Genomic DNA, 14,037 nt, shown 5'->3' with positions numbered 1-14,037 from the left:
ACTATCTATAACTTTTGAATTTCGTGCCAAAAATATTAACCTTACAATGTTACCATTTGTAAGAAAAATAGTTTTTGCAAATCATTTTTCTACTCTTACATATTTATGTTTAATTATGGCATTTAAAACTAAATAGATGAAAATTAAAGCCTATGAATAAAAATGAGTGTATAACTAGAAAAAGGAAAATGAACTGTCCATTTTTCAAAGAAGTAGGATTCTCTCTGTTTAAATTTCATTATTCTTTATTTCCTTCATCTCTCACTCTTCTTTTTGTTCTTCTCTTTTTAAAGAAGTCAATATAAAATGTTGAAGTGATTTAATCGTGATCGTTTAAATAAAAGAAGAAAAAAAAAAGTTTTAAAAGGAAGAAAATCCTACTTTATTTCCATAACGATTAAAATATTGATTGCACACGTTACCAACCTTCCAATTTTCGATTAGTGCCGTTACGAATTTTCCAATTTTTGGGAAAATGAAATAACAGAAAAAGCAAGTAACGCATTACCGCGAATAGGTTTTCTCGTTCAAAAGGCCCAGCGGCTTCCAACAAGCCTCCTCGCCAGCCTAGCAGGCTATACGGTGTAGGGCTAATACCGTCTTTCCACTATCACACAGGGGGCAAAATAGTCACAGAAGTCTCACGTCATCTATAAATAAGCCCCATATCTCCCTAGTTTTCAGAAAAACGAAACAGCCAACTGGAGCAATAAGCAGCAATCAAAATCCCTAGGGTTTTAGTTTTAATCCGGTTCCAAATCGCTTTGAGATCTCAATTTTCTCGCCGCCCGCTGGTTCGGTCAATTTCGGTATCGATTCCCAAATCCTAGGGTTTCCTTGAAGCTTGATAGCCATCGTCCGCTCCTCTGGAGAGAGAGTGCCTAACAATTTCGCATATTTGTGAGTGAAATCATTGTTCTTTGAATTGAATTTGTTGCTTTTTACATTAAATTATGCTTTGATGATTTGAATATGTGGTTTGAATGGAAAATGACGAAGCTTTGGTAATCTGTATACGTCTATAATTATTTGTTAAATAAAGCCTGTATTTTGATGTAAATTGTGTTAATCATCAATCTGGGTCTGGATTATTGGGGCTAGATTGAGATTTGTATCATAAATTAATTTTTATGGAATGGGGGTGAATTAATTTGCTCAATGATTATATATATACGTATTACATTTTCATGTGGTGATGCACTTAATCTGATTCTTCGATTAAATTTGTTTATGATATTCATTTAAAGCGATGGTTTTGTAAGAAAGCAGTCATTTTTGACAATTTTCATTTTATTTTTTGGTCTAATTTGTTGTTTTAATTGTTAACTGTAAATTATATAACTTTTGGCAAATGTGGTATGTATTTATTGCAAGAATAATTTGAATTCTGATCTATAACATATAGATTTGATCGGTTCATGCGCTACATGCTTTACTTTTGAGAAATTTTTTTGCTTTTGTATCTGATTACTGATATCTTGATTGGTTTGTTATGAACAGGAAGACCTGAATGTCCTAATGGAGTCCAAAGGTGGTAAAAAGTCTAGTAGTAGTAGTAGTAAATCATCATTATTCTACGAAGCACCTCTCGGCTACAGCATCGAAGACATCCGACCCAACGGTGGAATCAAGAAGTTCAGATCGGCTGCTTACTCCAACGTAAGTGTCCGTTTACTAGTTTTTATGTATGCTATTGTGCTGTACAGTTGGGTTATGGATTCCTTCTAGCTGGTTAAATTGTACATGAAAAATGCTAACTTTCTGTTTCTATCTTTGTGCAGTGCGCTCGCAAGCCATCCTGATATTCCTCAGTTGGATTTTTAACCACGAGACGTGGTTTCAGTTTTATTGCTTTCCTAGGTGTTTGTTTCCGTTTTCTTCAATCGACATCTTCCTCTCTTTCTCTCTTTTGCGACTGTCATCTCTTTGCAACTGCAATCTGCTTTGATTCTCTAATCTTCTTGCAACTGTAATCATTCCTGTTAGTCAATATGGCCATGGAGGGATCTGCTATTGGATTTGAAGGTTATGAAAAGAGGCTAGAAATAGCATTTTTCGAGCCTAGTGTCTTTCTCGACCCTGAAGGAAGGGGTCTTCGGTCTCTGTCCAAAGCTCAGATAGATGAATTTCTTGACCAAGCTGAGTGCACCATCGTCTCGTCATTGTCGAATGACGATGTTGACTCATATGTTCTTTCTGAGTCAAGCCTCTTTATTCATCCATACAAGATGATCATCAAAACTTGTGGCACAACCAAGTTGCTCCGTGTGATCCCGACTGTCCTGCAGTTGGCTGAAACCATTTCCCTTGCTGTGAGATCTGTGAAGTACACTCGTGGGAGTTTCATTTTTCCGGGAGCACAGACGTACCCTCATCGTAGCTTCTCAGAAGAAGTTTCGGTCCTCGACAGCTACTTCGGGAAGCTTGGGTCAGGAAGCAGGGCGTATGTGATGGGCAGGTCAGACGGACCTCAGAAGTGGCATGTGTATTCTGCGACTGCCGAATCAGCAAGCTTCGTTGAACCTGTGTACACTCTTGAAATGTGCATGACTGGTTTGGACAGGGGAAAGGCTTCTGTATTCTACAAATCTGAATCGAGCTCAGCCACAACGATGACAAACGAATCTGGTATCCGAAAAATCCTTCCAGATTCCGATATTTGTGATTTCGAGTTTGACCCCTGTGGTTATTCCATGAATTCCATCGAAGGAGCTGCAATTTCGACCATTCACGTCACACCAGAAGATGGCTTCAGTTATGCAAGTTTTGAAACTGCTGGATATGATCTGAAAGGTGTAAACCTGAACCAGTTGGTTGAGAGGGTATTGGTTTGTTTCCAACCAAAAGAATTCTCCATAGCTGTGCATGCCAATGTTGCTAGCAAGTCACTCCAGCAACATTCTCTCGTTGATCTGAAGGGATACTGTCGCGAAGAGAGCAGCCACGAAGAGCTTGGACTGGGTGGAGCCATTGTCTACCAGAGGTTCCTGAAGACTGAGCGGTGTGGTTCTCCTCGATCGACTCTCAAGGGCTGCTGGAGAGAGGAAGAGGAAGAAGATTATTAAGCACAATTGACTAGTAGTTACATTAGTCATTTTTCGGATTTATGAATAAATACTTATCAGCGACGGCCTGATAATGGTAAATGGTAGGATGTCTGAGTCTTTGATTAATCTTTCCATTCATGTTGAGTGTTGTTTTCGCATGATACAGCACATCAAACCCTAAGTTGGATTTAGTTATTGTATTCGTAAGAGATCTGATGTTGAAGTTCAATGCTTGGTTATATGAAAGCTATGTTTTGTTGTTTCTCTATTGCATTGTTGAGCGACTTACTATGTGCGTGGAATCCATCCCGACTGTCGACTGCCGACTGCATCGTATGAGAAAATGAGGTTGTGATTGTCCGACTCCGTTATCATTTATTTACAGACGTTAGTTTTTTCTGTCGCCTTTTTTATCTTCCCGGACATTGAACCCTGCATGAATGTTGAAATCGGAGCCTAGGGTTTTGGCGATTTTATGGAGTTTGTATTTTAATCCGGGACGCCGTGGTAGCTTCCACGTTGGCAATTTTATTGGTTCAATTTTGTATGAGCTGTGAATATGTGAGATCAGCGGCTGATGTATATCAGGACCACCCGGAGTCCGTGTTCATCAAGTGTTTGATGTAATGACTGCTAGACATATCTTGACAGATTGTGTCTACAACACTAATCAAATTCTCTTTACTCATCAGATTAATTCGGCATATATCAATATATGTTGACGCGTGCGCAACATGGTTTGGCTGACGAGACAAGTTCACTAAATATTCAACGAAATGCCTTAATGAATCAATTAAAATTTAATTTTGTTTGCACGCTTCGGCTCTATTTCTATGTAAAAACTTGAACTTTTAACATTGAAACAGTGAGACTCCTAAAAATTCGAATTCTGAATCTGCCACTATTTGAGGTGTTGGACGGACAGTCATATGGCGTTGGTTTTGAATTATTTTATTTTTCTGTTCATGTGAGAAGAACCCATTGGCCCATGGTAGAGCTAGGCCCAAGCGCAAGCTATACACATTGAAATGTGTGGCCCTACTAGCTTAGGGACATTTGAACCTTTCTTTCTGTGAAAACTTCCCGTTGGAGTTGGCTCTACCAAGGATCTTTAAGGCCAAGGTTTTTTTAGTTACTATTACAACATCACCATCTAGTGTTGTTTACTAATTTCTCTATATTATACATTTGAATTTATTTGATAATAGTAGTATTTCGAGTTATGGTATGTTAATTGTAAAACAACAAAGTATTATTTCATTATGTGGCGTCAATTGTACGAATCCTAGAACGTCAATTTTGCGCCAAGTATTTCATTAATATTGATCACTAATATTATCACATATAAATTAATAAAATCACTTGTTTGTGTGTGACTGTCACACAAAAAAACTTCTCAACCTAAGGTATGTTTAGTTAATCTAGAACCAACTAGTTGGGCACTTGTTTAATGAGTAATTCTGGAACCTACTAGTTTGGAATAAAATCCCAAAAATCCTAATCTTTTTATTTAATTTTTTAATTAAACAAAAAACACATTTACAAGACTTTGTTGTTTTGTTTGTGAGTTATGGAAGCCAGCTAAGTAAGGTTAATCCCCTTGCAAAAAGGTGGTTTAACTTTTGATTATTTTTAACGTTTTCTTTCTAGCAAATCTTTGTTTGGTTTGTTTTTAGCAGCTAGCGTTGTCTAACTTTTACTTTATATTTAAATGGTTGTAGATGTCCCCTCCTTTTATGGATAATCAGTCCCAAAACTTGTTACATCAAAACCAAATTATTGACAAGAAGTGGATCTTACGCATAGCATTAGCTTTCTTTTGATATCATCAACTGTGTGAACCCGACAAGTTGGATGGCTACCAAAGAGAGAGCCTTTACTTTGTCATCTTTATTTTGTGAGGCCGAGTTTCCATCCTCTTGTGTAAATCACAAACATACTTGCAATCGTTTATCCAGCTAGTCACTGATTGAAACGAATCGTAATATGTTTGTAATATTGTTAATTGTTTGGACTGCGTTAAGTACGGTGTTAGGTTTTGTTAGCGATAATCGCCCATGCGCGAGTGGAGATTGACTCAGAGGTGTGGTGGGTTGGAAAAAATCCCATTGATTAGCTTAGCATCAACCAAACTTTGGGTGAAATTAATTAAAAAGAAAGAAAAAAAGTGGACTATATAGCATATTCCTTTCAGGATGAGTCTTGGTGCAATGGAAGGGTTTATTCTTTATGACCAAAATGTCACGGATTCGAGTTATAAAAATAGTTTATTTGCAAAGTAAGGGTAAGGATGGGTACAATAAACGTTCATTTTCAATCTTCGCAAAATGGAGAGCCTTTTTGTTTTTGGCCGCCCCTTATATAGCATATTCCTTTCAAAAAAATACAAAGATATATAGCTACTTTCAATTTCTTCCACCCTTTTTTGGGTGGTATAAGGAATATAGAGAGATTTTTTATTTATTGGGGTTATTAGCAAAAAGTCTTCTGTGCACTACTAAAGGAAAGAAAAGATGGTTTATGGCGTGTATGGCATCCTAAGCTTTAGATGGCACCATTTGTAAAGGAATTTATTCCATATTAGCCATCACCAGAAGTGGGATTTGAGAAATTTGCAAATAAATCCTTCTGGCATCCATTTTGAAGCCCATAAAATCCTTTAATTAACATTTTCATTTCAAATTTTCCCTATACCAAGCTATATTAATTAAGTAGAAGATTTGAACAAAATACATTCAATATAAGGATAAATGCTCTTGATCACTTCAGATAAATATTCATCATATATTAAGATGTTGGTTAGACCGGTTGACAAGTGTGTTACATTTTTGCACCCGAGTTGGAATTTCCTCGCCTTCGGAATGACTTTTGGTAATATATGAAGGATACCTACATAGATGACAAGGAAGATTGGCCCCTCGTGAGAGAATCATATACATGGTGATGGAACAAGATGGACAGTGATATCATACACAGAGTTCTTTGAATTAGGTACAATATCCTAGTGGGTGGGGAATACATTCAGAAATAAGCAAGTCCTCTTTAGGGTTTTGTAGAGAGATGGAAGAGAGTGAGTGGGGTATAGGACACAATGTGGGGTTAGGGAGTCTCCTGTACCAGTTCATAATTGTCCTACTCTTTTGAGATATAGAACCAAAAACACGATCAAATGCATGTGGCTTTTGGTGGAAATTGTTCAAAAAACAGTGACCATGCACTTGGAACAAACCAAGCCAACTTAGTCAAGTGGTAAAAAGAACAATAATTTCCTACTCATTTGGGGGGGGGGGGGGGGGGGGGAGAGAGAGTCTCTTTTAGTAGTGCTGCATGTCTTGATTAGGAATTGTGGTCAACTATCTCTTTAAACTCGTTTGTTTGACTCCCCTTTTGGCTCCAAAGAGGACCATGACCTTGCTAGGAAGCTTTCCTTCATTTGTTAGTTGGACATGGATTCTGTTGATCAGGGAAGGTGGAACAGGTGGTGGGAAAGGGTTTGGAGAGGTAATGAAAATGTTATAACAGTGGTAGGGGTAGTAACATGTGCGGTTGTCAGCCATTGATGAAAGTGACTGAATCATAAGCGAATTAATTGAAAGCGAAGTGATTAAAAGTTATGTTAGAATTATAGTTGCACGTCCATGTGTAACTTTCGGCCCTTGATGTAAGTGAGTTCGACAATTTCATAAACGACTGCCATGAACTGGGTATAAAGCCAAAGAAAGAGACATGAGATGACCTAACTAACAAGAACAGAGATACCATATCTCTGTCTAAGGTGCAAGCAAGTGGAATGGTACTTGTTTGGTTGTAGTTGTGCGATCTTAATCAATGGCCTGATGCTGTTCATCATGTACCGGTCTGCATCTGCATGTTCCAACCACGACGGAGATAAGCGCGCGCCTGTCGGTGAACATGAAGGGGCCACGGACGACAGGTCGTATTAGCATTCCTACTTAGGGAGATTTTTCAGTGTGACCTTCAAATGAGACGGTATACCACGTGTCCTTATATAAATGGTGGGATATGTGTATTAAAATGTTAATAACTTAAAAATTAAAATTTACCACCACTTACATAAAAACACGTGATGTACTATCCGTGTTCCCGTCACAACTAAAAATTTCTTCCCTACTTGATAGAAACACTTCCACTTATCATTCATCATTGCCATGCAATATATTTCTTCTCTTTCTTTCTTTTTTCATTTGAATTTTATCACATACCAAAAGCAAAACGTCAAATGAAAAAAGAACAGCTCTAAGTTAACAAGTCTTTATATTTTGTAAGGATTGGAAAAATTGTCTATTATATGTAGTCTTAATTTTACTTTGTAAAGAGACTGTTTCAGTAACTCAAACTCGTGACCTTTTTATCACAAAAGAATAATCTAAAACCTCAATTGTAGGGTTATAATTATTTGTGATATATATAATCTATGCATTTATGCCTTGTACTTTCTCTTTAAGTAGACAAATAATAAGATAAACTTGAAGCTGAGGAAGAGTCATGACGCACGATTATGCATGGGTGTTCGGATTAGGCTTCAAACCATATACAAATCGACTTGACTTCAAATCTTTAGAGTGTACAGGTTGGAACAAAGTGTAGACAATGATGATGCTAGGCCTTTTGAGCGGTAGTGCATCAGATTCAAGCTTTCTTGTTTGAAGTGGCAAGTAGTGTACTATTTTGTATAACGTAGTTAAATTTAAGAACCAGCTCTCTGTGCTTCCTCACCAGATCTCTCTCTCTCTGATTGGCCCATTGTTGAGGATTCCAGAGCGATTTTCTTGGAGATCATTGGAGTTAGTTTTACCCATATCAGGACTCCAAGGAAACGAGGTGGCTCACAGACTTGCCCGTTACAGTCTCTCGTCCACTACGCCCGCTCTTTAGTTTGAAGAACCATCAGACATTATCTTAGATGTTTTATTTGAAGATTGTTTATCGGAGCTCTGATCACTCCCCTTGATGTAATCATCTTTCTCTCATCAATATATCTATCGTTTTTATAAAAATAAATAAATAAATAAATAAATAACTAGCTGGTAATTTCGTTATGGTAGCCCATTCTTCTGAGGGTAGGGAGATTCACATATGCTTTTTAACCTTATCTAACCACCATTATATTATTCACAAACAACAAGAATTAAACTCAAATATAACTATGTGGAATATAGACCGTGAAATTTATTCCAACCCCCGAGTCATCCAATGACGATTAACATGGGTTAGCTACAATAACAAAATTTTAGTTAGTATTATATATGCTCGTGCTATTCCAACCGTTGGATCAACATTACTATATGTAGAATCTCCAGATTGAAAATCATGAAAGCAACAGGCTTATTCGTCCAAAGAAACATTTGAACATTTGGTCAACGTGCACTGTTTGGGGCGGGGTCCACATTACACGTGCAGCCATGTACAACGTATTACATAGGCCATAATTAGGAGTATGATTCTCTCCTTGTTCTCATCATCTTCTCTTCTTTTACACATTATTTTTTATTTTTATAATAAAAGTAATATAATATATTAACGTAATTTAATTGTAACTGATTAAGTAGAAAAGAAGAGAAGGGAAGAGAGCTTAAAGGCTCTCTATAATTAAGCCCTGCTACGCTTGCTTTGGAATATTAGTTTTATTCTGTAGCAGCGGGTCCCGCGTTACCATTCCGGTGCAGTGCAGGCACAGGTAAACCTCTGTTTGCCTACAAGACCAGGACCGTTGATTCTTCACCACTGAATGTGGGACCCACGTATATTGCATAAAGTTTTATTTTTAGTCGAAAGAAAAAAAAGAAGAAAAAGAAAAAGCAGCTTTTGCTTTTGAAAGTTGGTGCTTTTGATTGTTTATCAGAGGGTTGTCTGCTGAATGAGGAGACAGAGGCTGGTGTGGTAAGTGGAGACTAATTCTACTTTCATCTGTGATCTTTGCACAGTCAAACTTTGTGACGAGTGAGATTTTCTTGTTAGAATAATTCTACGTTTCTAATTATTGACGTACGTTTTGCAAGCGCTCGTGTAAGCAAATGATCTTAGTATCATAAATAATTTGATCATTATTTGATTAACAGATTCATATTTTCATGATGAAGTTTGGTCTCATAAGCACCTATTAAATCTGTTTTTATTGAACTTTTATTGGTTTCGATCCAAGTATGTCCAAGATGACTTACAAGTCTGATGGTTTGTTGATAAAAATTAAAAACCGAAAACTTGATTTGATGATAGTCTTTTTCATGATACAAAGTTTGGTTTTATTTTGGTAAAGTTAAATACTTAAAACTAAACATATAAAGCTCGTTTAGAAAATGTTTTTAAATGACTGAAACTCTGAAAGTACATTTAGAAAAGAAAAAATTTTTGAAATTAATATTTTGAAAAAATGTAAGCTAATTCTAGAAAATCCTTGGAGTGCTTTTCAAATCTTATTTTTTATCTAAAAACGATTTCAATCATTTAAAAACATTTATCAGACGAGCCGTAATTAACTGAGAAAATGACGTAGAGATTCGGGATCCCTTCACTACACGCTCAACTTTCTTTTTTTTATTATAATTCATTAGAAAAATATGAGATGGAATTTGAGAATCAATAAATGGCCAACTTAATGGAATGTTTGATTCCCAGGAAGCCGCGCTATGGAAGCTCAGAATATCATCTCTCTCTCAAAGCTGACCACTATTAGTCTTAATTATAACGTTGACAGTGCTTAACAGGTAATAATTCACTTGCTTTACATATTATACTCGAAGGGAATAACTAATAAATATATACAAATATGCATGTTGCTTTTCTTTAACCCAATACATGACCGAAGGAATTTTCTTTGGATTTCCAATCTTCTTTTGCAATTATCTAGTGACTGAGTTTGCTTTACATTTTATATTCTCCCTATCCCCCCCCCCCCCCCCCCCCCCCCTTCGCTCCCTCCCTCTCTCTCTCTCTCCCCCCCCTCCCTCCTTTACTTTTTTTCTTTACTGAGGCAGTGGCAGCATGCCAGGCATGCTTCTTCTCCTTTAAGTGCTTTTTTCCAGCCAAACAAAACCCTGCTTCTTTCTTGGCTCTTGGGTCTGCTAGTAGACTATGAGTCAGTAAGTGAGTGAGTGCAATTCCCTGGATTTTCCTCCGAGGCAAAATCATCATACTCCTTGCAAACAAAACAAAAGCTTGAAACTTTCAAGTTTTTTGGATAAAAAGCTAAAAACCCAAATTGGAGATTTTTGGTTTTCTGCAAGTTTTCAAACTGCTTGTTCTCCAGCTTCATTTTTGCTTCTTCGTGTTGGGTTCTGTTCATTGTTGGTGATTCAAATCAATGGAAATTAGGAAGGGAGGTAAAGCTTTGTGTTTTGTGGCCTTTTTCTGCTTGTGGAATTGTGCAACTGGTTTGCTTTCTCCAAAGGGTGTTAACTATGAAGGTAACTGAGTTCTACATTTTTTTTTGGACGTAACGATATTTTAAACTACCTTAATCTACTTCAGCGATATTGAAAAACCAGGACAGAGAGTAGTCTCTTACTATATGCAAACAATTTTTTGCAGTGCAAGCATTGGTGGGCATTAAAGGAGCTCTCGAGGATCCTCGCGGCGTTCTTCGAAATTGGGACGAGACTTCTGTTGATCCCTGCATCTGGAATATGGTTACTTGTTCTCCTGATGGTTTAGTCATTGGACTGTAAGTAATATTTGCTCAAAAACACCAAAAATACTAATTGGAAATTTGAATAAAACACCATGCAATAATTTTCTTATATTTATTTAAAAAGAATAATATTTTAACCTGTAGAAATTGTTTTTGTGCAGGGGAACTCCAAGCCAGAATTTATCAGGCACTTTGTCGCCATGCATTGGAAACTTGACAAATCTCCAGCTTGTGTGAGTACTGAGTGACCAATTATTATTGCAGTAACTACAAATGTTATATCATGTTTTAGTAATTAATGAGGTGTTTTGCAGTACATTTCAAGATAATCATATAACAGGAACAATCCCGGCCGAGCTTGGGAGGCTGCAAAAGCTTCAAACACTTGATCTCTCCAGCAACTTGTTCAATGGAGAAATTCCCAGCACTCTATCACACCTGAAAAGCCTACAATACCTGTGAGTTGACTTCAGAAATTCTTGCTTTTCCAAAACTGAAATTCTCGTCACGAAATGGTTATCAAACGGTGCCTTAAGAACCGAAAACGTTAGTCACAGGGTTTGGAATTTGTGTTGCACGCAGGCGGCTAAACAATAACACTCTCTCTGGGGCAATTCCTTCCTCTTTTGCTAACATGACTCAACTGGCGTTTCTGTAATTCTCTCCCAACTTTACACTTGTGAAATTTGTTATACTTTCTGTTAATCCTGTTCAAACATGATCTGAATAAGGTTTCTGTGGATTTTCTGCAATGGTTTAGGGACATGTCGTATAATAATTTGAGTGGTCCGGTCCCAAGGTTTCCTGCTAGAACATTCAAGTGAGTTATTTCGGTTTTGTTTTTTTTCCTCCCAAGTTTTTTTAATGTATTTCTCCCATTTTTCAATTTCGGAACAGAAGATGAACAACTCGAACTTATGCAGTTAATTTTTGAATTGACAGTGTTGTGGGAAACCCTTTGATATGTGCCACTGGAAAGGAGCAAGACTGCTTCGGAACAACACGAACGCCGCAATCTTTGGCCTTGAATAATTCAACAAGTAATCATAGTTTCTGCTTGTTCATGGTTTCTTGTCCTGTTCAAAGTTTGAAGTTTTGTACTTTTAAGTTGTGCTCAATGATGCATCTGTTTTTAATTTCTCAAAATATAATTTATGTGCCATCATTGTCTGCTTTAAGGTTTTTGAATTTCAAAATCTGCTTTGTTCATGTTGTTCTCTTGCAAATTATGATCTTCATGATTCAAAAACCCTAATGTGCTTTTCTTGATGTGTCAAGATTCTCAGCCTGCCGGGAGACCTAGGAGTCACAAAATCGCCTTAGCGTTTGCCTCGAGCCTAGGCTGTATCTGCCTTCTAATCCTCGGTTTTGGTTTCCTTCATTGGTGGAGGCAGAAACACAACAAGCAAATATTCTTAGATGTTACCGGTTAGTATATAAAAGCAACTGATTTAATCAAATAAAGTGAAACAAGCTGTCTTTACTGACACTAATTATGAATTTCAGAACAACATCACGAAGAAGTTTGCCTTGGAAACCTGAGATCGTTTCACTTCAGAGAACTTCAAGCAGCAACACACAACTTCAGCAGCAAAAACTTGGTTGGCAAGGGAGGTTTTGGAAATGTCTACAAAGGATGCCTCCGAGATGGTACGGTGATAGCGGTCAAAAGGCTCAAAGACGCGAATGCCATAGGTGGTGAAACCCAATTTCAGACCGAACTTGAGATGATCAGCCTAGCCGTGCACAGGAACCTCCTGCGGCTTTATGGTTTTTGCATGACAGCCAAAGAAAGGCTTTTGGTTTATCCTTACATGTCTAACGGAAGTGTTGCTTCGCGTCTCAAAGGTAAAAAGCCTTCCCTCTATTCTGCAATTATGCAGTCTAACCTGGTTGAGTTTAAATTAGAGTTAACATTCATAATTTACTTCCAACATCGCAGCCAAGCCGGCCCTGGATTGGAATACAAGGAAAAGAATTGCATTGGGAGCTGGAAGGGGTCTATTGTACTTGCATGAGCAGTGTGACCCCAAGATCATTCACCGCGATGTTAAGGCTGCGAATATTCTGCTAGATGATTACTATGAGGCTGTTGTGGGTGATTTTGGGTTGGCAAAGCTGTTGGATCACCATGATTCGCACATTACAACAGCTGTGAGGGGCACTGTAGGGCACATTGCCCCGGAGTACCTCTCAACAGGCCAGTCCTCTGAGAAGACTGATGTTTTCGGGTTTGGTATCCTTATACTTGAACTAATATCTGGCCAAAGAGCTCTTGAGTTTGGGAAAGCAGCAAACCAGAAAGGAGCCATACTTGATTGGGTGAGCAAAGCAGAGATGTTTTCATTGCATTTTTTTAACCAAATCAAATGCTTGCATTTGTTACCTAACTCAAGAATTTTTACTCCAGGTGAAGAAAATCCAGCAGGAAAAGAAGTTTGATGTGCTAGTTGACAAGGAACTGAAATATGACTATGATGCAATCGAGCTCGAAGAAATGATTCAAGTAGCTCTCTTGTGCACTCAAAATCTTCCAAACCAGAGACCGAAGATGTCTGAGGTGGTTCGAATGCTCGAAGGAGATGGGCTCGCGGAGAAATGGGAGGCTTCTCAGAGAGCTGAATCGAATAGGTGCAGAGCCAATGAGTTTTCCTCCTCCGAACGGTACTCTGATCTTACCGATGACTCTTCATTGCTTGCACAAGCAATGGAACTGTCTGGACCAAGATAATACTACTCTCCAAGTATTTAGAGAAACTGTCAAGTTGATAGTAAAGAATGAAGAATATGTGTCAGAGTTGAGGTTTGTTTGTATATAGCATCATAATGTTTTGTCATGTTGAACCTCCAAAGAGTTGTGTTAAGTTGGAGAGAAACTCTCGTGTAACCAAAGACACCATGACAAGCATCTGTTGGACGGATGATGTCACCAAGATTGTCTTGATTACAGGAGAGAATCTCTCGTTAATTTCGACATGTATAGAAATCTGATATGAAAAACTGACATGTAGATTGACCGAGTGTTATATACCTTGTTTTCGACTCGCTTGAGTGAAATGGATTTAAAGAGAACTTCCCATTAGGATTAATGTCCTTTGGATTGAACTTTGATTGTTTTTCTTGATTTCTTGAGACATCTGATATGTAAGAATACTGTTGCGTGTTATGTTTTCTTGGATCTCTTATTGTGTTTCTATATTCATCGTTGAAAAGACCAAAGAGACCTTTACCACTTCAGCGAAATTAACGTCTCTCTCAATCTAGTGGACGGAATGGGATATCCCCACGGAGGATGATTACAGGGGTGGGAATAGACACACTGTAGTGAGTAATAACTACAGT

General features: G+C 37.7%; 2 protein-coding genes across 2 annotated transcripts; both read left to right on the top strand.

The window, feature by feature from the left end:
- Positions 1–697: 697 nt before the first annotated feature.
- LOC137736789 (S-adenosylmethionine decarboxylase proenzyme-like) lies at positions 698–3,315 on the top strand. Its single transcript, XM_068476059.1, has 3 exons — positions 698–900; positions 1,501–1,659; positions 1,782–3,315. Exon 3 carries the CDS (start codon positions 1,992–1,994, stop codon positions 3,063–3,065), a length of 1,074 nt encoding a protein of 357 aa, XP_068332160.1. The 5' UTR covers positions 698–900; positions 1,501–1,659; positions 1,782–1,991; the 3' UTR covers positions 3,066–3,315.
- A 6,679-nt stretch (positions 3,316–9,994) lies between these two features.
- Positions 9,995–13,848, top strand: LOC137737275 (protein NSP-INTERACTING KINASE 2-like). The gene is made up of 11 exons (XM_068476711.1): positions 9,995–10,471; positions 10,596–10,728; positions 10,857–10,928; positions 11,010–11,153; positions 11,278–11,349; positions 11,456–11,515; positions 11,638–11,735; positions 11,974–12,123; positions 12,202–12,543; positions 12,638–13,017; positions 13,106–13,848. The coding sequence occupies exons 1-11, from the start codon at positions 10,369–10,371 to the stop codon at positions 13,424–13,426; spliced, it is 1,875 nt and encodes a 624-aa protein (XP_068332812.1). The 5' UTR covers positions 9,995–10,368; the 3' UTR covers positions 13,427–13,848.
- The last annotated feature ends 189 nt before the right edge of the window (positions 13,849–14,037 follow it).

The sequence above is a fragment of the Pyrus communis genome, chromosome 6 (genome assembly GCF_963583255.1).
Source record: "Pyrus communis chromosome 6, drPyrComm1.1, whole genome shotgun sequence".
Lineage (NCBI taxonomy): Eukaryota > Viridiplantae > Streptophyta > Magnoliopsida > Rosales > Rosaceae > Pyrus > Pyrus communis.
The sequence above is the reverse complement of the archived record's forward strand: the minus strand, read 5'-3'. Positions and strand labels throughout refer to the sequence as shown.

Coding starts and splice junctions, on each gene's coding strand:
- LOC137737275 (XM_068476711.1), top strand. CDS start 10,369: ATGGAAATTAGGAAGGGAGGTAAAGCTTTGTGTTTTGTGGCCTTTTTC. Junction 10,472..10,595: donor AAAGGGTGTTAACTATGAAG/GTAACTGAGTTC, acceptor AATTTTTTGCAG/TGCAAGCATTGGTGGGCATT. Junction 11,154..11,277: donor CTGAAAAGCCTACAATACCT/GTGAGTTGACTT, acceptor TGTTGCACGCAG/GCGGCTAAACAATAACACTC.
- LOC137736789 (XM_068476059.1), top strand. CDS start 1,992: ATGGCCATGGAGGGATCTGCTATTGGATTTGAAGGTTATGAAAAGAGG.